General features: G+C 46.3%; 1 protein-coding gene across 1 annotated transcript in view; it reads right to left on the minus strand.

The window, feature by feature from the left end:
• Window positions 1-2,231: 2,231 nt before the first annotated feature.
• Window positions 2,232-26,343, minus strand: part of LOC138514393 (sodium-coupled monocarboxylate transporter 1-like) — an 892,200-nt gene continuing 868,088 nt past the window's right edge. Inside the window, exons 14-15 of the mRNA XM_069629875.1 lie at window positions 3,888-3,982; window positions 2,232-3,074 (exon numbers count right to left, since the gene is read on the minus strand). Coding sequence (XP_069485976.1) covers window positions 2,943-3,074; window positions 3,888-3,982 — 227 coding nt within the window. The 3' untranslated portion in view covers window positions 2,232-2,942. The remainder of the gene's footprint in view (window positions 3,075-3,887; window positions 3,983-26,343) is intronic.

Raw genomic sequence — 26,343 nt, forward strand, 5'->3', positions numbered from 1 at the left:
GCGCCTATCTGAGAGACATCTGGGGAGGCTTCCGCCTATAGCTGCAAGATGTGGGGAGAGCGACTGAATACTGTATACCGACCTGCTCAAACCATGTCAAACTATATCGGTGTCATATGCCAGAATATACAACGCAACTGTAAGTTATGTTCAACACGTGAACTAAATAAAGTATTAAAAAAAATATGTTTAAAGTAAGACTAAATGTTATACAAATGAAAGGTAATAGAAAAATAATGTAGTACTATGTACATGTTTGCAGATTGACTTATACAACATGAAAGGAAGGAAGGACTTCCCTATTTTGGGAAATCACCTGTATAAACTATCATTTCGTCATGTTCAGAAATAGATTTGTGTAAAAATGGCTGATGCTTTTTTAGGTTTTGCACACAAGGGGAAAAAACTGATGGTCTAATATGTGGTATGGGGTGAATGCCATCCCTGGATGGTTGCTCATCTGCACAGCTCAGGCTGTGTCTCCTCCTATCCACCTTTTCACTCTCATGTTGTCGGCGTGTCATGTGGTTCCATGTAATAATGTTGCTGTGAAAAAGTCGTCAGGTTCTAGCAACTTTTTCCAGGCTACCAACATTCTTTCCCCAAATAGTCTAGGAGGGGTACAATTATATATATATATATGTATTTTTTTTAATTGTATATGGTTTATTTAAACCTTTACAAAATACACTTTATAAGAACAGAATAAAAAAGTACATTTCCAAGATAAAACAATATTGGATATGAACAATATATATTATTACCTCTAGTCCTAGAATATTTGGAGAAAGTGTGTGATAGCCTGGAGGGTGCATCATGAATGCATTTATTTTAAAAGTCCCCAACCTGACGACTTTTTTCATGGGGACATTTTTACCTGATACCGTCATGTGATGCAAGCAGTGCTGTTTGGTTCTTTTCTTCCAATGACCTCCAGTGTTCTTCTTCGAATTACTCCCATAATCACTCCCCGTTTCAGGACCATCTATCCCTTCATCTTGTGAGTATATGGTCTTCTATAGTCTGTACTCATGTGTCAATCTAGGAAATGGAAACAAACCAACAACCCAGTTGGAATGATTTTCAATTCATTACATACCAGTAAAAAACAATATGGATAAGTAAATGTTCTTACTAACCTGTATCTTCATGAAGAGCATGCTACCATGAAGGAACTGAAACCAGAAAAAATGCAATCAACTCTAAAACAAAAATTACCAGCTATTATTTTTTTTAAAAAATATGTTTCTTTTAAACCAAGGCAGGACAAATTACAAACAGCTTTGCATGAGGATTTCACTCTTTTGACAGTTCACTTTAGTTTATACCCCCCCTCTCTCTCTCCCCTCCAGTCCCCAGACACCTTCCCCCAGATCCCTCGCACAGTGGGCTCGTCCGCTGCCCTCGCCACTCAGGTGGGCACCCTATCCTTCAGGGCCCATCGAGTGTTGAGTGGTTTAAATATTAAGGCGGGGAATCGCTGGTCATAGTCCAGCAGTGGTGCCCAGACATTCTGGAAGCGGTGCAGGACCCCCGCCCTTGCCGCAGTCACTTTTCCCGCGATCAGGATGTTCCATAATTTTCCCCACCAGTGGGCCATGCATGGGCCGTCCGGGGACTTCCAGAAGCGGGCTAGCACAGTTTTACCTGCCAGGAGGCATTGCGTTACCAATTTCGCTCTGTTTCACTGCCAGCTATTATTAAAGAATCATAAATATAGTGCACTAGTATTAGTAATCACAGCCCACCCTCTTCAGGGAAATCACGCCACCAAGAAGAAACTGTAAATGAATCCAAACACCTAAACATTAATCAATATAGTACTCCATGAGGGGGAAATAAATGTTCACAATATTAAAACTCATAGAAACGCTTACTTGGGGGTTTCCCGATGGTTGATAATTTCAGGGTAACACCAATACCTGGCCAATCCTTTATTTACAATAAGCAATTAGGGTAATGAGCATATTTATGTATACATACTGTTTATACTGGTATACAATGAGTTGATTAATCATTCCAACTGGGTTCTTGGTTTCTTTCAGTTTACTAGATCGGCACATGACTATCGAAGATAATATACTCCCCTGATGAAGGGATACATGGACCCGTAACGCGTAGTGGTTATAGGAGCAAATCGAAGAAGACCCATCTTGTTTGATTTCAAACTGTTTATTTACATTACATTGTAATATTGTCTGTAAAAAGTGGTGCGATTCACCGATTCATATTTGTGTAAATTGGAGACCTTTTTGAGAAGAGATTTAACATATGTTATTAAGTGTTCATAATTTTTTTGAAAGCATTTTTTGAAAGTATTAATCAAGTGTTCATATTCTTTATCATTTGGAAATTAATAGAACACATACAAAAACAGATGTTATCAGTTTATTAAATAACATCTGGAGGATTATTCCCCACAAAAGGGGCTGGACATCTCTTCGGTTGTTCGTTGGCCATAGTGTACTTAGTTTATAGGCCTTGTAGCCAAAGACCTGTCCAGGGCACCATAAATATTTTTGCCATACTATTGTAAGATTGGAGTTTACGTTTAAAGTGAAAATTGGTATTTAAGTGCATCCCACCTGTTCTTTACTATCGTCCATGTTGCCATGCTCTTCTGAAACACTTTATAGCACAGCATATTAGCAGATACACTTGCATTCTTCAAAAGCACAACTTGAATGTGTTGTCCAGGGGTGGCTTTTTCTTACAGCAACACCACGCTTCAGACATATCTTGGAAAGATACCAATGATAACAATGGCGGGGAGAAAAAACACTACAATACTTCTTTACTGGCATCTTTGCTGTTGCCCTTCAGTATTGCATGTTAGTTGGAGCACTTGTGCTAATGGACAACCAGCACATCTTCCTCTAATTTCTGGTATCTTAGTGTGAAACACCGAACATCGACAGTCAGCATCAGGTAGGTGAGGTGACCTATTTGGGGACCCGGTTGGCCTTCTCAGGTTCTTCTGTGATGTCCATTTCATAGCTGTTGAAGGCAGTATTGTCAGTCCCATTGTCAGTAACTGGGTACGGGTTCCACCTTAAAACTTGCACGTTCTCTGTCTAAAATAGGAAAATAAAAAAAGAATTCAGTGGAATGACGATGGTTCCTTACAAGTCAACTTAAATCACTTAAACTTCAAGAAGGTTCTTTGAATTTAGTAACATCCCCCTCCAATCTGTGGCAGATTCCTTCTTGGGAATCCCTGGGGCGTTCTTTCTTCACAAGAAGGACTTGCTGACTTTTCAGCACACATTTATAAGAGCATATTCTTTAGTTATAGCAATAAAGTGAGTGGGTGACGTTTAATGGAATACTTGCTGAATAAATGCTAAGCTGGATGTGCTTCTTCAGAGTGCTGTTCTTGGAGCTAGTGTGCGCCATGTTTGGAGACATTATACAATCAATATAGAGGTGGTTGAAGGTTGAGCTCAGATGCTGGCCCCATTCATACCATCATATCCTATCAATATAATTGGAGTGGGCTTTCTCTAATAGATGCCCCGTCACCAGCAGAAAAACACACACCTGCTGCAAATCCAAGGCTCTTTTCATAGCCATGCTCAATTTCACAATTTCTAATTGCGTAATTCCACAAACACACAGCTAGACCTAGAATAGAAGGCAAGACGCTGTTCAGAGAACAACTTGAATGTGATCATTTACCTTAATTGAAATCTGAAATGTATTGTGAGAAAATGTATTTGACTTTTGGCAAAGTCCAGTCCTGCAGACCTGCAGGTTAGTACCATAGGTAGCGTACAGAGGTCTGTGCAATAATACTTAAGTATGCAACACCACTGATCATACTGCGACTGCATACACCGACATGGCACGTACTGCCCTACACACTGTTACAGCTATGGATTACTTACTTTGTTTCCTTTGCAATATGACATGAAGTTGTGGATATAGTCGAAGTCCTGCTTGTTCAGTAGGAAGTCTGGATTCGCAGATTGCTTCCGTCCTCCTGCAGAAGAACCAGAACCCAAACATTTGAAACAGAAGCCTTTGTTCAATCATTTTTGATATAGGCACAGGTTTTCACAGATGGCCTCAAGAACGCAGCAACTCACAGAGAAGGTTCTGCAAGCGAGATCACAAAGGGCATCCCTCTCTCGCCTCCCTTGGGCTTTTCTCGCAGGCGCCCTTAAACCCAAAGATATCCACTAGCGATTAGAAAGTCCTATTATCTCAACTTCTTCCTGGCTGGTTGTGAAAGCCTAACGGCAAACACAACCTCTTTCTGACTCCCTATGTGATTTCCTCACTAGATCCTATCCAGGTGTCTCTCAAAATCTCCATGGTCTTTTCAACTGTGTTAAGTGCCTTCCGAATTCCAGGTTCCACCTTCCCTTTTCTTTCACGTCCTTCTGTTCCTCACCCTGAGCTTCTCGCCGTCTCCTTTTTTTTCCTTTCCTCCTATACTCTTCTCTAATATTTCTCCTACAGTCTCTCCCCTCTCTACTTCACAATCCCTCTTCTGTGCCTCTGATATTCCCCTCTCTCTTTTTCGTTAGTCTTTCAAATCTAGGTGTGCCTTGCAACTGTGCACCCTCCATTTTGTTCTGCTTTGGAGTGCTTTTTGGGAAATTCGAATTTAGGTGTGCCTTAAAACTGTGCATCCTCCATTTTGTACTGGTTTTTAGTGCTTTCTGGAAATTCAAATCTAGGTGTGCCTTACAACTGTGCATCCTCCTGCCTCCTTAGGCTGCCAGGCCGCCTGGTGAATTGGCAGGTGCATTGTGCCGCCTCTCCAACTATCTTCCTCCTCCACCTCAATGGCACTCTCTATGTCTCCCATCTATTCTAACTGTTACTCTATCACCTATCCCTCCTCTCTCACAAAGTCTTGGAAAAAAAGTATAAAGAAGATCTCTTGGTCTCTTCTCCTGGCCTACCTATCGCTGACACCTATGTTAGTGCTACTTCCTGACAGACTATCACTGATATACTTTTCTCTGTCCTCTCTGTCCTCCCCTCTCAAGACCGATGGACATCCCATCTGATCTCTCCCCTCTCCCCTCTCCCCTTTTTCCTCTTCACCAATTAATGGCGGCACCAGATTGCAAGTACTCATGGCATACTTCTCATCCTCTAGGTGCATCATTAATGTCTATCACAATGGCACTGTCATGGCCCACGGTCCTCAACCCAATCTTTTTCTCTTTGGCCAGCGCCTGCTGGCCCTCATCAATAACCTACCTTCTTCTGCTACTCCTCTTGCCTCTCTCTCTGCACCTCCTTCACCACCACTGCCAGGTGGACCACCCCCCTGTACCTCTCCATGAAGCTCTCATCCAAACAGGTTTCACCCTGTTCTTCCAGAACCATTAAAGACAGCATATCCTCCCTCATTCTGGCTCTTGCTGACTTCTGCAACCAGTCTTTAACATCTGGCATTTTTGCTTCTTTCCTCAAGCACTCCTTTGTGCACCCACGCCTAAAAAGCCTTCAGCCGACCCCTCGTGTGAGACCAACTACTGCCCTATCTCTACTACACCCTTCCTTGGGAAACTCCTGGAGAAGATGGTCTTCCCCCAACTGACCCAACACACTGAGCTTGTTGGTTGTTTATGATATAAGTGTTTCAGAGCACGACGAGGGAAGGGAGGGGAACAAGGGAGGACAAAACAACGGTCTTACTAGGTCCAGTGACATTGGAGAACGTGCACGTGCAGGGGAGAGGGAAAGGTGTAAGGGAGAGGCAAGAAATGGAAAGTGCTGAGCACGGGATACAACAAAACAAAAGGTAGTGCAGCCAGCAAGGTGGCAAGTGCAGGTTTTAAACGCAGACATGGAGTGTCTGGTAAGTGCAGGTAAGGAGACTCTAGGGCAACAGATACAGACCCAAGTGCAAGGGTTGCCAGGGGCAGTGCAAGCGAGTGGCTAGGTGGGCATAGACCTGAGCCCGAAATCAGTGGGTAAACCAGGTGCACTGTGCCGAAGCAGACAGATCAGCAGGGGAGAGGGAGAGCCAAGGCAGAAGCAAAGAGGAATGTCTTGAGGTGCTTCTGGAACCGGAGATGGTTCTCCTCAAGTTTCAGAGTGGCATGGAGGCTGTTCCAGAGGAAGGCCCCTGCTGAGGAAAGAGGTCTACCACCAACTTGTTGCTTGGAGGAGCGACTGACCCTGAGGGAGTTGGAGGTGGAGGAGCGAAGAGCTCAAGTAGGAAGGTATTTAGGGAGGGAATGTTGAAGGTATTTTGGACCCAGGCCCCAGAAAGCCCTGTGGACAATGCAAATGGTCTTGAATTTAATCCTTGCAGCCACTGGGAGCCAAAGAAGAGATTTCAGGGCTGGAGAGATACGATCCCAGGGATTGAGGAGAGGGACAAGTCTTGCAGTCCTGTTCTGGATGAGTTGCAGAGGGCGGAAAGTAGAAGCAGGCAGATTTAGAAGCAGGCTGCTACAGTAGTCCAGCCTGGAGAGAACCAGAGCTCTAGAAATAGTAAGCTTCTGGGGGAAGGAGAGGAAAGGAAGAATACCTCTGAGGAGGTGTAGTTGGTAGTTTAACTTCTTAGGGACATCAGAGATGTGAGGATAAAATGAGAGTATAGAGTCGAAGATGGCCCCGAGGTTCTTAGCTTCACAGGTGGGTGCAGGAGATGGGCCAAGGGAGGCAGGCCAGAGAGTGACAGGAAAGGCGAGTGCAGGTGTGCCAATTAGGAGAATCTCCGTCTTACTGGCATTAAGGCAGAGATCATTGGAGGCACACCACTCCTGGATAGCAGAAAGACAGTCAGAGATGTGAGAAGGAGAGGAGGTGGCAGAGGGAAGCCTGAACACGAGCAGAGTGTCATGCGCATAGCACTGAAAGTTGGAGTAGAGAGTGGCAATGCGGTGGGCAAGGAGTGCCAGATATTGGTTGAAAAGCCAGGGAGAGAGGTTAGACCCCTGGGGAACAACACAGGTTGAAAGTGAGTTAGAGGAAAGGAAGGATCCAAGTTGGACCTGGGAGGGTCGATCAGAATGGAAAGCGGTCAGCCAAGCCAGGGCCTGATCGGTGATGCTCAGGTTATCACAGAGACGGTTGAGCAGGGTGTCATGTTTGACCGTGTCAAAGGCAGAAGAGAGATCGAGTAGGATGAGGACAGAAGGGATGTTAGAGCAGGTCTTCACAGATGTTCACAAGAGCAGTGTCTGTGCTTCTGGCGGCTCTAAAGACAGACTGATGGTTATGGAGACAGCCAACAGAGTCAGTGTGGAGATTAAGCTGGGAGAAGGCCAGCTTTTCCAGGAGTTTGCCCAGGAAAGGAGTGATGGAGATTGGGCAATAGCCGGGCATGAGGGGTCGGCTGTGGGTTTCTTCAGAAGAGGGTGCGCAAGAGAGTGTTTCAGTAGGGAGGGGAAGGCTTCGGAGGTAAAGGAGTGGTTGCAGAAGTCGGCCAGAGTAGGAGCAAGGGTGTCTATGTGGTCCCTGATGGTTTTAGATGAACAGGGAAGAACCTGTTTTGACAAGACTTTCATAGATCGGACTTGTCTAGAAACCTCATCAGGTGAGAACAGAGGAAAGGAGGAGAAAGAGGGAGAAGAAAGAGAGAGGGGGTGGCTGCAGGAGGGTCAGAATTTGCAGAGACAGAAGGGGAAGAGGTGAAAAGGATGAGGGGATAGAGAGGATGTCCTGGGTTTTAGAGATGAAGTGAGAGGCAAGGGCATTGCAGAGGACCTGGGAGGCGACAGGAGAGGTAGAGATTCCAGCAGGGTTGGCCAGCACCTTGCACATTTTTAAAGGTTCGAGAGTTGTTATATGCCACAGAGATGCAGGCTTGGATGTGGGCTCTCTTCTTAGTTTGGATAAGGAGCCAGTATTGCCTTTGGAACAAGCAGCAGGCCAGTTTGTCAGAGGATGCACAGGAAGCATGCCATTTCCTCTCAGTACCCCTACACATGCATTTAAGGATAGCTAGGTTGGAATCGTACCAAGAGTTGCACTTGGCTTTGGGCTTCAAGCAGATCCTCATGACATGGGCAAGAACATCCAGAGTATCAGAGATAGAAGTGTAGAGCATAGAAAGGGCTGTGTCAGGGTGGGAGTCAGCAAGAAGAGGGGCAGAGAAAGTGTCAGCGAAAGCCTCAACTGACACACACTTCATGGGTCGGATGACAGAGAAGGTAGTTGGCCTTGTTGGAGTTGGCTTGGCCTGAGGGGTAGAGAGGGAGAGATGGGAAGGAATGAAGGAGTGATCACTCCAGGAGAGAAGAGTGGTCAGAGGGATGGAGAGGGGGAGGTCAGAGGAGATCAAAACATCAAGCGTGTGCCCTGCAGAGTGAGTCAGGCTAGTGGGGAGATAGAAAGAGAGACAACCGCAGAGGTCACTAAAGAGTCCAGCAGAGGAGCAGGGAGTATCCAGATGGATGTTGAAGTAGGAGTTGAGTGGTTGAGGCCAGGAGGGAGGAGGAGAGGTCAGCCCACTAAGAGAGGAAGGGTGTGATCTGAACAGGTGGCCAATAGATAGTAGCCACGGTGAGAGAGTGGCCAGGAGAGAGAGAAAGCCTGCAGACAAGGCATTTGAAAGAGGAGTAGGTCTGCATGGGAATGACAGAGGCAGGAATCCACTCTGGGAAGATCAGGGCTACTCCTCCTCCGGACCGGGTGGATCTGGGTGCACAGAGGATTTTACAGCCATCAGGGAGGAGAGGGTCAAAGCTCATGACAGAGCTTGCCGTGATCCATGTCTCAGTGAGACCAAGGACATTGAGGTCAAGTTCTTCCAGGAGGCAATAGATGTCAGAGGAGTGTTTGACGGCTGAGCGAGAGTTGAGAGTGGCAATATTGAGAAGGTTGCCATCCTTGAAGGACTTCTGGGAAGGGGTACAAATTTGAGGTACGCCCTGCGGAGGTGTAGGAGGAGCCCGAGGGGGGGGGGCAGGAGAGGAAGGAGGAGAGGGCAAGGTAGCCAAGGGGGAGGCAAGGGAGCCGGGGAAGGGAGAGAGGGGCAGCAGATGAAAGGAAGTTGATGAGGTGTGGAAAGTGCCTCTCAAAGAGGAGGAGGTTGGCCTGAGGGCCTTGGACCAAAACGGTGCCATTCAGGTAGACATTAATGAGGAGTCAAAGGGGGCCAGGAGGGCCTCCCAAAGGGTGCCACCATTAATGGTAGAGGAGGAGAAAGGAGAGAGCACAGAGAGCATATGAAGAGTCCATAGATCTGGCGAGGGAACGACACAGAGGACGTCAGTGAGGGTCTGTCTGGAGGAAGCGCTGATATAGTGTCAGCGATAGAGAGACCAGGCTTAGAGACCAAAATGTCCTTTTTGAACTTCTTCCTGCCAGACTTAGTGAGGGAGGGTTAGTTGATGGAGAAACAGAGAATATAGGAGAAAGAGAGAGCACCATGGTTGAAGTAGAGAGAGGGGGATCAGGTGGTAGGAACAGGATAGGAACAGCGGGCAGAGTAGCACAATGCATTCATTGGGCCAAACCAAGTACAAGAGCAAAGCAAGTAGTACAACCACATGGCACAGCCAAAATTCAAAATTGCAGTGACAGTCAAAAACAACAGCTAGGTTCAAAATTGCAGTATGGTATGCTAATGATATGATATGATATGGCATTTATAACGCACCTATACACAAGTGTTTCAAAGCGCAGTAGCAGTCAAAAAGACAGCAGGATTCAAAATTGCAGTGGCAGTCAAAAACACAGCAGGATTCAAAACTGCAGTGGCAGTCAAAAACACAGCAGGATTCAAAACTGCAGTAGCAGTCAAAAACAGCTGGATTCAAAACTGTATTAGCAGGCAAAAACACAGTAGGATTCAAAATTGCAATAGCAGTCAAAAACACAGCAGGATTCAAGTTGGCGGCAATAGGTGTAAGTCACTGACTGAAAGAGTGGGAAGGGAAGAGGGTGGAAAAACAGAGGGTTAGGAGAGTGAAGGGTAGGGGAGAGTAACCCATAGCTGTGGTGGAGAAAAGTCACAGTAGTTCAAGGTCCACAGAAATGTGTGGGTGAGGCATCCTTAGTTCCTCTGTGTGGGGGTGCAGAAAGTCCTCTCACAGCATACCGGCAGCAGACAGGGGCCTTAGGAGTGGGCCTTTGGTGAGGGGGCCAGCTGAAGCCTGCCAGACCCCAGTTGGTCAAGAACAGGCACACAGTGGCCAATGAGAGTGCAGGAGAAAGAAGGAAGTTCAGACTGACTACCTTAACCACAAAGGAAAGGCGGCAGCCATCTTAGAAGTTCAGCGAGATCGGCAGAAAAGCAGGCAGCAAAGTGGATAATGGAATAATTGCTGCAAGAAGGCAACTTGTGGGCACAGGAGAGAATGCCAGGCAGCGCAATGGCAAAGCCAATAATCAGAGTAATTTGGTGCAAAAATAAAAGATATTCTTTTTTGTTTTTTTCATTTTTCTTTTTTTCAGACGGTGCAGTAAATCATTAGCCCAAGTGCTCCTACCTCGTGGAGGGTTCAACAGCAGCCCGGCACGACCTCCAGTTGTGCAATACAGATGGCTAGGGAGAGATGCTGGACCTCGCGCTCCGATTTATGCAGAAGGATGATTCAGATCCTTGCAGTGAGCCTTGGTGAGGGGGCCGGCTAAAGCCTGTCGGTCCCCAATTGGTCAAGAACAGGCACACAGTGGCCAATGAGAGTGCAGGAGAAAGAAGGAAGTTCGGACTGACTACCTTAACCACAAAGAAAAAGCAGTGGCCATCTTGAAAATGCTGCAAGGTCGGCAGAACAGCATGCAGCAACGTGGATAATGGAATAATTGCTGCAAGAAAGGCAACTTGTGGGCACAGGAGCGAATGGCAGGCAGCGCGATGGCAAAGCGCAATAATCAGAGTATTTCGGGCCAAAAATAAAATATATTCCTTTTTCGTTTTTCTTTTCTTTTTTTTTTCAGACGGTCCAGTAAATCATTAGCACAAGTGCTCCTACCACATGGAGGCGTCAACAGCAACCTGGCACGACCTCCAGGTGTGCAATACAGATGGCCATGGGGAGGCTGGACCTCGCGCTCCGATTTATGCAGAAGGTGCATGTTTACATGACCATCAATCTGGATTCTGAGCATCCAGAGGCACAGTGCTCTCCTGAATACCCGTGAAGAATTTCTCAGAGATTTTGACGCTAGCTCTCCTTCTGTTCTCATTCTCCTTCACCTTTTCCGCCTTTGACATGGTTAACCATTCTATCCTCATAAAGCGGCTCCAAGATAATCTTGGTATCTCAGACCGGGCACTGGATTTGTTGACCTCCTTCCTCAGTGACCGGCCTTCCCAGCTGATTCTGGGCTCCTTCTGCTCCACCACCACTCTCTCTACATGTGGTGCTCCCCAGGGCTCTATCCTCTAAGCTTGTCTTTTCAACATCTACCTGACATCTCTTGCTCACCTGATCTCTGCCGTCTCTCATTTCCAGTGTTACGCAGATGACACACAACTCTTCTTCATGCTCCCCTCTTCCTCTTCCTCTTCCCCTTCTTCCTCTATCATCCCTGACTGCCTGCTGCTATTCATTCTTGGTCCACCTCCAATGATCTCTGTCTTAATGCCAGTAAGTCTGAGATGCTTCCTATTGGGACACCTGCTCCCTGTCTCTCTCTTGCTCTCTAGTGGCCCTCTATGGGTTCACCTCACTCTCCTTCCACTGAGGCCCGAAATCTTGGGGTCATCTTCGACTCCTCTCTCATTCCTTTACTCCTCACATCTTGGACCTTGCCAAGAAGGCCCACTTTCAACTTCACCTCGTTAGTGGCATTCTCCCTCTCCTCACCTTCCCCCAGAAGCTCAACTTTACTAGAGCTCTGCTCCTCTCCGTGCTGGATAACTGTAACAGCCTTTTCCTCAACTTGTCTTTTTCTTCTCTCCGTCCTATTCAACTAATCCAGAATAGGGCTACAAGACTTATTCTTGGTCCCAAGCCCTGGGACTACCTCTCTCCAGCTCTAAAATCTCTCCACTGGCTTCTGGTTTCTGCAAGGACAAATTCAAGACCCTTTGCATCACCCACAAGGCTGTCTGGGGCCAGAGACCACGCTACCTTCAGCGCTCTCTTACTAAATACTCTCCTTCCAGATCCCTTCGATCCTCTGGCTCCAACCCTCTGCTAATCAAACATTTCTCCAAGCAGAGGGCTGGGGGCAGCTATGGAACAGTCTCCCTCTCGGTCTTGAACAGGACCACCTCAAGTTCTGAAAACAACTCAAGACCTTTCTCTTCTCCTCCTCCTTCCCTCTCCCCCTCCAGTTATTTCCTCCCCCTCTGTCACTGAGATTGGCAGCCCGGTCCCTCAGTAGTCCAATTGGGTCCTGGCCTTCTGCCCAATTGCCACCAGCACCCCCAACCCCGCACTGCCCTCTGGGCCTATACCCGCCTGTCGGGTGGTCCTGCCCAGTCACCACCAGCACCCCCCTGCAATGTCCTCTGGGGCCACACACACCTTTGGGTGGATTGTCTCCACCCTGCACTTACCTGTTGGGCACTTGACTTCCCTCTTCACTTGGTCACTTGGGACGTCTCCGCCTATGCACTTACCTGTTGCCCCCAAACAGGCACCTCTTGCACTTCACCCCCTGGAGGACCTCAATAGCACCCCCCTTTCTCTCTCGCTGCATTTGCACGCACTGACTGTTACAAGGCATAGGAGGACCATTGTTTGCTTTTCAATTTTTTATTCACTCCCCGGTTCCCTTCCCTTTTGACTTGTTGCGCTTCGAAACACTGTCTTGTTGTACAAGCGCCTTATAAATAACCAATAAATAAATACAATAAATCTACCCATAGGTCTTACTCTCTACTACTCTCTCCTCTATTCTCTGCTACACTCTCCTCCCACTACTCCGTACTACACTCTCATCACTACTCCTCTCTCCTCCCACTATTCTCTACTACTCGATTCCTCCCCAGTGTACGACTGCTAACTTCTGCAACACTCCCCTCCCACTGCTCTCCACTACACTCTCCTTCCCCTCTCCCCACTACCCTTTCTACTACACACTCGTTTCTGAAGTTCGTGTCCTGCTCGATCTGATGTCCGCATTGCTGGTTGGATGTGCATGGCGTTGCTCAGCAACTCTGCTTGCCTCTGCCTTTTGCTGATGCGCTGCCAATTTGGGTCCCCACCGGTAGGCATGCTGGTACATGTAGTCCTGCGGAAGGAGAGAAAGAACACTGGTGGGCATTGTGCGCACCGGTTAATGGCGGAATAGTCAGTGGTACTTGACATGCTCGTCCAGGCACAAGTACAAAAGACAGAGCCTGGGGAACTCCCACAAACCGATCTCTGGAGCAGGACAGGCTTTTGGAAATTATGTGGTAGGCCTGCTGCCCCAGGTTGAGAGGGGTCTCTCTCCCCTCTTAGCAGGGTCAGGCCTCTGTTTTTACCTTACACAGTATGGCATGGTCAGACCCCTGACCCTGATAGGAAGGGTGGCGAATGCTCTCAGCTTGAGGTGAGAGACCTCACATGGTATTCTCAGAGCCAGTCTTGACCCAGAGGCAGGGTATGTGAGGGTCCCAGTCCCTGTCCCTCTTCATGTGCTTGCATTTTTTTAAATTAAGTAGCACTGTCTGTCACCGCATACCTGTGCTGCCCAATTCTGACCGGTTCCCTTTTGTTTGTTCCGTAGGACTTTAAATACCAGCAGTCCTAGCGTTGAAACAGCCAGCGAGCAACTCAACCTAGAGAGAGTCAAGGGCATGCTGAAGGCACAGAGCAAACCGGGCAGTAGCCTGAACAAGCCATGCCACCACATGATCAATACAAGCACCACTCCAGCTATAGCAAGTGCACGAAGCACTCCAGCAATGATCACTCACAGAGACATTGTACATGGCGCGCATTCGAGTAAGTGCTTCAGGAAGTGCTGTTGTGGCTGTTTGGATCCTGGATCCTTTTGTCTTGGAAAGAACGTTGTGGTGAATAATAGCACTGAAATAATAAATTTCAAGCTCAACGAGGCTAAGCCCCGCTCACTTCCACCCACAATCCACTTATTCTCAGCACGCACACATTTGCGCGCGTGCATTAAAGTAAGTGCTTCAGGAAGTGCTGTTGTGCTGTTTGGTTCCTGGATCCTTTCGTCTTGGAAAGAACATTGTGGTGAATAACAGCACTGAAATAATACATTTCAAGCTCAACGAGGCTAAGCCCTGCCCACTTCCACCCACAATCCGCTTATTCACGCGCGCGCGGATTCGAGTAAGTGCTTCAGGAAGTGCAGTTGTGGGTGTTTGGCTCCTGGATCCTTTTGTCTTGGAAAGAACGTTGTGGTACGACCTTGGACTGAAATGTACCTTTCGTTATGGACCTGCTAAGAGCAATTGCAGTTACTGCCTTTACCTATTCATGCTTTTTCATTGTTTATAGGTGAAAAATAGCCCGGAAATAATACATCTCAAGCTCAGCAAGGCTAAGCCCGCCCACAGCCACCCTGTGGGGACATCACGTGATCGCGGGAGCGTGTTCTCGCGAGATCTCGCGAGACGGGATCTTGCAAGCCCACGCTCCGCGGGAAAACGTTCCCGCTTCAGAGTTGGCGCCCTGCCAGCTGAAGCGGTCGTGCAGGAGCGCTGCTCCTGACTACATGAGAAGGAGAGTGAGTTGCAGAACTCTCACCACAGCTCCTAGGGCATAACACCACAGCCACTGGAGGCTTCATGGGGGCCCTAGGAGTTTACAGCGTGCCACCGGTGAGCACAACCCATCCACAGTGAAGCAACTGGGGAAGCACAGGACTTGGTCGCATTGAACAGTGAGTAAGCGCCCCGTGCCACCAGGCCGCCTTAGAACCTCTCCACTTGTTGCCAGTCAATAAAGACTGTTAGAAACCCTACAGCGTCCTGTCATCTATTTAGGCCACAACACACCCACAATCCACTTATTCTCAGAGCGCGCGCACGTCCGAGTAAGTGCTTCAGGGAGTGCTGTTGTGTGGCGAGTGGCGAGGTCCCGCCATTTTATTAGTACATCTTTTCCTGCTGAAAAGGTAACTCTGATATAAGCTTACCAGTTGGCCAATGTTCATTTGACCTGCCGTTCATTAAACACATTAAAGTCAGCCATGCCATCGAGATTACAAAACTGGCCGCGCTCCAGCCGAACTCCGGTAAAAGCATTGCAAACTCGAGCAGCTGTGAAGAGCAGTCTTTTGACTGCGCATTCTCTGATGATACACGGTAAACCCCATGATGTTGATTACAGCTTTCAGGAAGTTGCTGGGACAGCTTGTGAAGCAAGTCAAGCTCCAAACCCAAATAACTGCCCTGCTAAGTACCCGATTCCTCCTTTTACTCCCAGATGCCCTATTCCTCACTCATGCCCCCAAACATTCACTCTAACCTCTTGCAATCACTGATCATGTGCGAACCGTCTAGTAACAATTCGCCAGCCTCGTCTACTTCCTTCGCACATCCGACACCGAGGAAACAAGCTAACAAACGGTGTTCCAAGCAGCCATCAAGCACAGGCCCTGCTACAACTCCACTGCAGGAACTAACGCTCGCAGCCATGAACACAGCCCTGTTACCATTGAAAACATAACAAGATGGATGCGCACACCATCATGCTCCAAAACTCTTACAATCTGAAACTGCCAAGACCATTGAACCCTCGCTGTGTCTACGGACAGGCTCATATGAAACAATAAATAGCAAAATAAATGCTTAAACCATTATGATTGAAAAAGTATTGCACTGTGACCTTGACAAACCCGGTCTTATCCCTATCAACCAATTAACTATGGTTGATTTGCTGAGCTCTGAGAGTCACACAACACCGGCAATCAGTCCACCTTGATGTGACCTGGGTTCCAAGAGCACTGAAGACCCCTCTCTTACACATCCGTCGATATCCAATGAAACAAAAAAATCCAATTTTACTATTTTCTCAAATTTAAATAAGAACTCCCAAACCCGCCAAACAAGCAAAAAAGAGTAAGAATATCAGAACAGTTCCAATGCATAATAACTCGAGCGCAGAACAATTTCTGCAATCTTTAATGCAACCTAAGAAGCAACTCCATAAAGCTAGCGCAGCAATTACTAAGACATGCATAAATATAGCCCTTAATAGCAAAACTAAAGAAACTAAATTGAAAAAGTCTAGTCACAAGAACTCCAATCAAGAACCACTTGATGATCTACTGCAAGCAATTGCATCTCAAGACCAGACATTACACAATCCTAGTACTGAGCCCGACTGTGGCTTTGAAGCCCCAAGGTTTAAGACTTGCCCACAAAACAGCTAAAGTCAAGATAGAGAGTGTCTGACTGTGGAACAGAGAAGAGAAAGCATAGCAAAATGAGTAGCTCAATATTTACATGTCAACGAACACACTCAAAAGGCGTCCAAGAATTCACCCCTGTCCAAAGAAGACCAAGTAAGATACACACTCATGAACTCAAGTAATGAAGACCAAGTGAACAAAAAACACCCATTATCTAACCCTCTTCCCTCACTCTCAAAGTTGGCCACGAATGAGACCAACAAAACATTGTCACAACCTGACAATACAATGCGAGCCAGGCCATATCCCACTTATGATCTAAATAGGATGTGCAACCTGAACATTTTCAGTGAAATACCAAGCCTGGAAGACCTTACCACCTTTGATATAACCTGAGTCGAGTTTCTCAATGACTCAGATCTCTCTTCAGCCAGATTGTGGATACAATCTGGCAGGCAAGGCAATCACTTTATGACCTAGACTTTTGCCTGAGTCATGAATTATTCAACAAGAGGGAGCTACTGACCGATTCACTCTGGCCAACTCAAAAACAGAACATCACTGTCAATAGTGGGGCTCACCTGTGATTCGGTGTCTGATTCGCAGGAAGATATTTCAGCCTCAGCAGATGGCGTAGTCCGGTCCGCAGTCTTTTTTTTAGAGAAGAGATACGGTCTGTTCCGGGAACTCGCCACAGTGGTTGTGTAAGAAGGCAGACAGCAACCAAAGCGGAGGATTCCCTGCACAGCCTGTTAGGGGAAAAAGCCAGTGGCAGAAAAAAACCCTGAATTGTTCGAATGAGCACAGGGCTGAATGGAAGTCCAACGATCTTTCAGTTCCGGGAAGAAAATCGTCACTGAGGTACGCTATTGTAAGCGCTGCGAGGAAATAAGGACAAGAGGTTCTGCAGCAGGGGATCCGGTAAGTGCCAGGTAACAGGTCCAGCGTAGCATCCGACAGAGGAAGGCCGGGAAACCAGGTTCATTCATCCATCTCATAAAGGATCGGCAGCAGGTAGGGAGTAAGGAAAAACTGGAGAGAGACAAAAGAAACTACATACCCGTAGCCGTGAAGCTAGACGTGATACCGCAAAGACGAGACTTAAATAGAAACCAAGAAGCAGACCATAAGTATAAAAAAGAAAAAAATAGAATCCCGATGAAATCACACAAATGTTTATGAGGAGAAAAAGAAAGTATGCACAGTGAAAAAGCCAGAAGCTAGAAGGAGCTGTGAAAATGGTAGGGTGAAAGTAACGATGCCCCGGAGGAAAGGCAATACGAAAATGCCGAGAGAAGGAGGCGGAGTTGCCTGAAAGTGAAAAGCCGAGTGGCGGCTGGGAAACGGAGGAAATACACATAAAGAGAAAAAAGATACCGAGAGTGGTAACGCCAAAGGCGGAAAAATAGGGCTAAGGAACCACGACACTATGGAAGAGAAATGTCAGACGGGAGGTAATACACAGAGGGCACGGGAACCAAAGGCACCAGTGTAGCGAAGGAACAGGAAACAGATGCAACGCAAGGAGGGGGCGTGGCTAACCTCAATATGAAGCGCACAGAACGTAACAGCTAGAACGCTGCACAGGGTGCCGTGAAGGGTAATTTAATGGCGTTTCCACCGTGTCCAACACTTCCATCGTCCTGTCCTCATGACAGTATGCCCCCTTTTAGGGGCACCTACCCCGGGTTTACCGGGATGAAGGGCATGAAACTGCCGTACACATCTGGGAGCTGAAATACTGGTCACGGGTTCCCAGGAGTCTTCAGCCTGAGAGTATCCTTTCCACCGGATCAAGTACTGAAGTCTGCCTCTGTAATACCTGGAGTCCAGGATCTTGTCTACTTCATAGACTTCTGGGTCAGGTTCCCTGCTCTTTATCTGGAACCTTTTCTTCCGGTGGTGAAGATCCGGGATAAATGACTTCAACAAGGACGAGTGAAATACTGGATGGATTCGGCTGAGTTGCTGAGGAAGTTTTAGTCGAAAAGCCACTGAATTAATCTGAGCAGTGATGGAATATGGACCTAGATATTTGGGGGCCAGTTTTGATGGATGAGTCCATCTGGGTAGGTACTTAGTAGAGAGCCAGACCTTATCCCCAACTTGCCAGTTAGGATTTTGGGTGCGGTGTAGGTCGGCCTGGTGTTTATTTCGGGCTCGGCTTTCTTCTAGATTAATAACAGCTGTCTTTTGGGTCTTGTGGATATTTTCCAACAGAGATTCCACCGTTGGTAGGTTTGAAGGTTGCCCATAAATGCAGAAGAAGGGTGACATCTTGATAGCTGAGTGTACTGTATTATTATAAGAGAATTCTGCCAAGGGGAGGAGTGGCACCCAGTCGTCTTGTTGATCATTGACAAAGCAGCGGAGGTACTGCTCCATGGTGGCATTGAGCCGCTCTGTTTGTCCATTTGACTGGGGATGGTATCCAGAAGTGAGAGCTCTTTCAATCCCTAGTAGGTCACATAATGTCTTCCAGAATGTTGAAGTGAATTGTGAGCCTCGATCAGATAGAATGGTAGTCGGAATACCATGGAGTCTAATTACGTCTCTGAGAAATACCTGTGCCATCTCCGGAGCCGAAGGTACTCCTTTCAGAGGGGTGAAATGACCCATCTTGCTGAAGCTGTCAACAGTAACCATAATTGCAGTGTATCCTTGTGATAACGGAAGATCGGTTACAAAATCTGTGGAGACATGTGACCACGGAGTAGTTGGTAGTCTGGGTTGTAGTAGTAGCCCCGCCGGTTTGGAAAGGATAGCCTTACTTCTGGCACAGATAGGACAAGAATTAACAAATTGTTTGATGTTAGAGAGCATGGATGGCCACCAAAACATCCGTTGGATCAGGTCTGATGTGGCAGCGAAGCCCTTGTGCCCTGCGATCCGAGAGTTGTGACCCCAATGAAGGACTCGTTCTTGTAGTTTGGCATCGGGTACAAAGTGTCTTCCTAGATGGAACCACATTCCTTCTTTCTTGGTTAGTTTGTTTCTTATCCATCTGGGAAGAGGCTTGAGAGCCTCTACGGAGGTTTCTTTGACTTTCTGAAGAAACCTTGAGATTGAATGGACAAATCAAACTTCTGAGAACATTCCTTCTCCTTTAAAAGGTGGACTGGTGAAAGAAGAAGGACTTCTAGATAAGCAGTCTGCCAATATGTTCTTGCTACCCGGAAGGTAGGTAATGTAAAAATCATATTGAGCAAAGAAATAAGCCCATCGGGCTTGTCTGGAATTCCTGCACGCCATTCGTTGTAATACTTTAAGATTGCTATGGTCGGTACGTATTTCGAATGGGTGTCTTGACCCTTGAAGCAGATGTCTCCATTCCAAGCATGCCTTTTTAATGGCCTGCAGCTCTTTCTCAATTACTGAGTAATTGTACTCACTGGGGTTTAGTGTGCGCGAGAGGTAGGCAATAGGGTGTTCCACCCCGTTATACTTTTGTTTGAGTACTGCCCCCAGAGCCCCAGCTGAAGCGTCTGTTTCAACAATGAAGGGTATTCTTTGATCAGGTTGTTTTAAAATGGGTGCGGAACAAAAGGCCTTCTTCAATCCTTGAAACGCTTGTTCAGCCGTGTGATTCCAACTGAAGGGGACGTTTTTTTTCAGAAGAGTCGTGATGGGGAGTACTTGTTCAGAGAAGTTGAGAATGAACCTTCTATAAAAGTTGGAGAGACCCAAGAAGGCTTGTACTTCTTTTACAGTGGAAGGAGAGGGCCATTCGAGAATAGCCGTGACCTTCTTATCCATTTCAATGCCTTGTTCGGATAGGATAAATCCTAGATAGTGTACAGAAGACACAGCAATAAGACATTTTTCAGGTTTTGCAAAGAGTTGATGGCGCCTCAATCGCTTCATAACCTCGGTAAGATGTTCCTGATGTTGATGAGGGTGACGAGAAAAAACCAAAATGTCGTCCAAGTAAACAATTACTGAAACAAACAATAAGTCACCAAATAGATGGTCCATAAACCTCTGGAAGGCTGCCGGGGCATTGACTAGACCAAACGGCATAACTCTGTATTCAAACAGTCCAAAAGGGGTACGGAAAGCCGTCTTCCACTCGTCCCCTTTCTTTACCCTTAAGAGGTGATAGGCGCCTCTTAAGTCTAGTTTACTAAACAGGCGTGCCCCTTCGACTGCTTCCAGTATGTCCTTGATCAAAGGCATTGGGTAGCGATCTCTCACAGTGATCTTGTTTAGTCCTCTATAATCGATGCAAGGACGCAGTTCGCTAGTATCCTTTTTGGCAATAAAAAACAAAGAAGCCCAAGCTGGGGATTTAGAAGGCCGGATCAATCCGTTTTGTAGGTTTTGATCTAAATAGATTCTTAGAGCTTGCTTTTCGGGTATGGTCAAGGAGAACATGCGCTCAAAGGGCACCGAAGTCTCCGGAATCAGGTCAATGACACAGTCTTCAGGACGGTGTCGGGGTAGATCCTTAGGTAATCGGTCTTCAAATACGTCAGCATACTCCTGAAATACTGAATGGATATGATGGACCTGAAGAGATTCAGAAGCCACTGAGGGGCACGAGACAGCAACTCTTTCTCTTTGCTTATGGAGACAACAATGTTGGACACAAAACTCAGAATCAAACCTTATGGTGTTGAGGGACCAGTTTATCATTGGATTGTGTCGGCGTAGCCAAGGAATCCCTAGAATTACAGGAAAATGTGCTGCTCTTATAACATCGAATTCGAGGGTTTCCTGGTGATGTGAAATACATACTTGGATGTTGGTCGCTGCTTGCACAATGGGTCCAGAACTCAAGGGGCGTCCGTCCACTCCTTCCACCTTTTGTTTCTCCTCCTTATTCACCAAGCAGATGCCTTCTTGTGTGGCCCAGTTTACGTCGAGGAAATTACCAGCTGCTCCGCTGTCAATGAGGGCTAGGGCGTTCTTCTTAGGTTGATCATTCCACTGCAGAGTGAGTTGTAAAACCATAAGATGTGGATCTTCTCCTGAAGTTTGAGCACAAGGTGAGCCTTTCACTACACCCCGGTAAGCGGCTCCTTCTAAAACCGGGGTCCGTCGTTTCCCCGACGCCGTGGGGGTACTTCCGGGCAGTCTCTAAGAAAGTGGGCGTCTGATGCACAATACATGCAAAGGCCTCTTTCTTTTCTTCTGTTTCTTTCCACGGAGGAAAGGGGGCCCCTGGCAGTGCTGATTTGCATTGGTTCTTCCCCTCCCCGGTGGGATGTTTGAGGTGCCGAGGATGGGGGTCCAGGAACTGGGGATATCTGGGATCGGCCCTTCCTTTTCTCTGTCTTACGTTCCATAATACGATAGTCTATTTGAAGAACCAGAGAAAATAATTCGGCTAGCGTAGCTGGTCTAGGAACCCTTGCCAACTCATCTTTTAGATCTTCATGTAGACCTCTTCTGAACGCAGTATATTGCACAGTCTCGGGCCAACCCACTTCGGCTGCCAGTCTCTTAAATGCTGAGATGTAGGACATTAGGTCCGTAGATCCTTGCTTGATGTCAAACATAGCTTCACCCGCAGAGAAGCCGATCTCCTGGCGTTCAAAAGACTGTCGTAACAGGTTAGTGAAGGCGTTGTAATCTTGTAGGACCGGATTGTTGGACGTGACCAACGGAGTAGCCCATGCTAGGGCATTCCCAATCATGTTCGATATGAGAAATCCCACTCGAGTGCGGTCTGAGGCATATGTATTTGGCCGGAATGTAAAATAGACCATGCAGGCATCCAAAAACTCCTTAACCTTCTTGGGTGCTCCGTCAAATTTGCCAACCGCCAGAGAAAAAGGCGGTAGGTCGGACAGATGGGGTTCTCTGGTGGTTACCAGCTGTCGGAGCACGGCATTTTCCGCCTTCACTCCCTGCATCTCCAGGGAGAGACTCTGTACCGCATTTATCAACTCCTGGACTTGCTCTGCTGTGGCCATAACTGGGCGTTGCAATCTGTCAATAGTGGGTCTCACCTGTGATTCGGTGTCTGATTCGCAGGAAGATATTTCAGCCTCAGCAGATGGCATAGTCCGGTCCGGAGTCTTTTTTTTTAGAGAAGAGATACGGTCTGTTCCGGGAACTCGCCACAGTGGTTGTGTAAGAAGGCAGACAGCAACCAAGGCGGAGGATTCACTGCACAGCCTGTTAGGGGAAAAAGCCAATGGCAGAAAAAACCCCTGAATTGTTCGAATGAGCACAGGGCTGAATGGAAGTCCAACGATCTTTCAGTTCCGGGAAGAAAATCGTCACTGAGGTACGCTATTGTAAGCGCTGCGAGGAAATAAGGACAAGAGGTTCTGCAGCAGGGGATCCGGTAAGTGCCAGGTAACAGGTCCAGCGTAGCATCCGACAGAGGAAGGCCGGGAAACCAGGTTCATTCATCCATCTCATAAAGGATCGGCAGAAGGTAGGGAGTAAGGAAAAACTGGAGAGAGACAAAAGAAACTACATACCCGTAGCCGTGAAGCTAGACGTGATACTGCAAAGACGAGACTTAAATAGAAACCAAGAAGCAGACCATAAGTATAAAAAAGAAAAAAATAGAATCCCGATGAAATCACCCAAATGTTTATGAGGAGAAAAAGAAAGTATGCACAGTGAAAAAGCCAGAAGCTAGAAGGAGCTGTGAAAATGGTAGGGTGAAAGTAACGATGCCCCGGAGGAAAGGCAATACGAAAATGCCGAGAGAAGGAGGCGGAGTTGCCTGAAAGTGAAAAGCCGAGCGGCGGCTGGGAAACAGAGGAAATACACATAAAGAGAAAAAAGATACCGAGAGTGGTAACGCCAAAGGCGGAAAAATAGAGCTAAGGAACCACGACACTATGGAAGAGAAATGTCAGACGGGAGGTAATACACAGAGGGCACGGGAACCAAAGGCACCAGTGTAGCGAAGGAACAGGAAACAGTTGCAACGCAAGGAGGGGGCGTGGCTAACCTCAATATGAAGCGCACAGAACGTAACAGCTAGAACGCTGCACAGGGTGCCGTGAAGGGTAATTTAATGGCGTTTCCACCGTGTCCAACACTTCCATCGTCCTGTCCTCATGACAGTCACCACCGCCAGCCATCACAGTCACATGCTCCCATCAACCTTTAGACCAATATCGCCAAACTCAACTGAGTAGGCATGAGCAATACTCCTCCCGCTCTTGACTTTCCAAAAACGAATAGCAACTCAAAACACAAGATTCTCAGTGTTATCAATTAGCCAGCTGGAATACTAGGGGGGGACAAGCATCTCATGAACTCTAAAGCAAATGGATTTGGCAACTATGACTTCATCGCCCTCCAAGAGATCTGGCTTGTTGAAACCCCATTTTGGGATGATTACACAGTACTAGTTCTATCTGCCAAAATACAAACTAGCAACTCCATGGCAGACCAATGGCAGGACTATTGGTAGCTACAAAACAATCTACAGGCGTGAAATTCGAAAGATGGGTGCAACCAAATATTTACATGCAACTGGCCAGAATAACAATACACTGTAGAGTAATAGCTCTAGTTAATCTATACTGAAACATTTAGCCATAACAGCAGATGCCTTTTTAGGGCTATGCAAACCATATTAGATTTAATTGTGCTAAATCCCACAATAACATCTACTATCTGGGTTAGAGATTTGAACATTCATTGCATGTCAAAATCACCACCTAGTGACGCAATGTTAGTACGTAGGTGCGCCTCGCGAATGACTGCTAGACAGCTAATTATTGTAAACGGAGCTATAGACGGTGACATACCACCGAACAGCACTTGGAGGAGACAAAATCAAGAGGCAATCATAGACTAGATCTTCATAGACAGACCCCTATTTTCCACTGCATAGCGCTTTGAAGTCATACGACAAACCCACAGTGACCATGAACAACTAATTCTGACATGGAATTAGCAGATACCCCGCCAAACTAGTAAGCTATCTAAATATAACAATAAATGAATTGTAGCAGGAGGCCAAAATTGTTTTCGGTTGACCCCAGAACTAACAGATTTCCATAACTGTCACGTCCAATATGATTCAGCCAATATCCCATCTAGCCAAAACGGATGTCCACTACGTGGCCGCCCTTCAGTTCTTCAAGCAGACTAAATTTAAACAAATGAACCAACATACAGACATAAACAGTCGTGCTACATCAAAAGAAAACTAACTTTCACAAATCTAAGAGAATAGTGTATAATCTTCCACTAGAAGCAAGACTTGTCAAACTAAAGCAACTAAGCACCCACTATAGAAACTGGTTAAAATCAAGTAAGGCCTTAATGTATCAGAAGGATGGCAAGGAGATGCTCCGTTCCATTGCAACCAAAAGAACACGCAGACTCCTCTTCAAATCAATCCATTGTCTGAACAATCTTGGATTCAACACTTCACAAATTTGTATACCTCAACTGATTAATATGAACTCCAAAGTACGTCGACCTTGACTCGTTCCATCACATTACATTTTGATCAAGATGACATATCATTTTATATCACTGAACTTAGTTCTTCTAGAGCGCCAGAGCCTGATGGTCTCACAAATCTTGTGCTTAAAGCTCACCCAGAACAATGGGCTAAGATATTCTATGCGATTTTCAAACAAGTCATAAATTCTCAGATCATCCCCCCGTGTTGGCAGAAGTCTATAATTATACAGATCTTCAAAAAGGGCAACCGCCAACTAGCAAGTAACAATCGCCCTATAGCCCTACTTGATGTGCTGGGCAAACTATTTGCTAGATTCGTTCTCAGAGACTTCAATGAATGGATAACCAGTAATCACTTACAAGACCCTCATCAAACAGGGTTTGTTGCCGGCCTCGGCGCAACCATTACTTTAACAACCATAACTGCTATTAAAATGCAAGGTATACAAACTAAACAACCAATTTAAATGGCGTACACAGATTTCAAAACTGCGTTAGATTCTGCATTTCGACAACTATTAATGGCCAAGTTCAGTAAAGCAGGCTTCCCATATTTGATTTTAGCGTTAATCCAGCAATTACATGACACAACGTTACAAACCAGGCTGACATACGAGGGCAAACTATCGGTTCTGATCAAAAGTTACTGACGCTTAAAACAAGGGTGTGTATTGGCCTCGGTACGTTTCAACTTTTTTATTTCAGACATGAGACAAAAGCTCTGTGCCGTAGTCTCAGATCCACCAAGGCTAGGCACCAAACCCATAGCTTGGTTATTCTATGCAGACGATCTCGTCCTCTTATCGAAACACTTAAAGGCCTACAAAAACTGTTGACTGCACTGGAAGTCTATGCCAATGCAAACCAGCTTACAATTAACATAGACAAAACAAAAATTCTGTACTGCAATTCCAAATTGGTGATTAGAAGAAATTCCTCAAACTGGCTTTTGTAAAGCAAGAGACTGGAAATCGTCAAAGAATATCAATATTTGGGAATTCATATTAATGACCACAATACAGATCAACCCTATGTAACTGAACTTAAAAGTAAAATAACAACAGCAACTTCCCAAGCGAGAATTAACAATGCTAAATATGGGAAATTCTCATGTTCACCATTGATAACTTTCTACACGTCCAGCATGGAGCCGAAACTAAAAATTACAGAGCAGAAACACACTGGCTAAAACTTGAGGGCTCCTTTTGGAAACGTGTACTTGCCTTACCAAAGTCCCAAACGATGTGCATTCGTAGGTATGAATTGGGCCTATTGTCACTATTTATCATGGAGGTTTGGAATCTCTGCTCCTTGTATAGGAAATGCTGCCTAAGTAACAAACAGAGGTCATTGCTTCACATTCTTGCTAAGTATTTAACTTACTCAAGCATGCTTTTGCAACTGAATGGAGGAAGCAAACTACCACGGGCATGAATGCAGCCGATATCTCACAGGATTGCTACTAACAAATCCAACTAGAGCAAAACAAAAATTGTGGCAATACGATTGGGTATGCGCAGTTCAATCATGCTTGAGATACAAATCGTTCGCAGACAATCCATTTATTCTAAAGACACTGCGAACATTGGAACCATAGCTAATGAAATATCCAAACCCAGCATATAGGAATGCTTTCCTAAGCTTTCGATTGAATTTGTGTCGAACCACAGAAACTTTATCCAGATGAAGATTAATTCTCAACAGCAATAACAAGTGTAGATTTGGCTGCAATATTGAACAGTGTGAACATTTGAACCACTTGTTCAC

The sequence above is a fragment of the Ambystoma mexicanum genome, chromosome 12, assembly GCF_040938575.1.
Source record: "Ambystoma mexicanum isolate Mex_15411 chromosome 12, UKY_AmexF1_1, whole genome shotgun sequence".
Lineage (NCBI taxonomy): Eukaryota > Metazoa > Chordata > Amphibia > Caudata > Ambystomatidae > Ambystoma > Ambystoma mexicanum.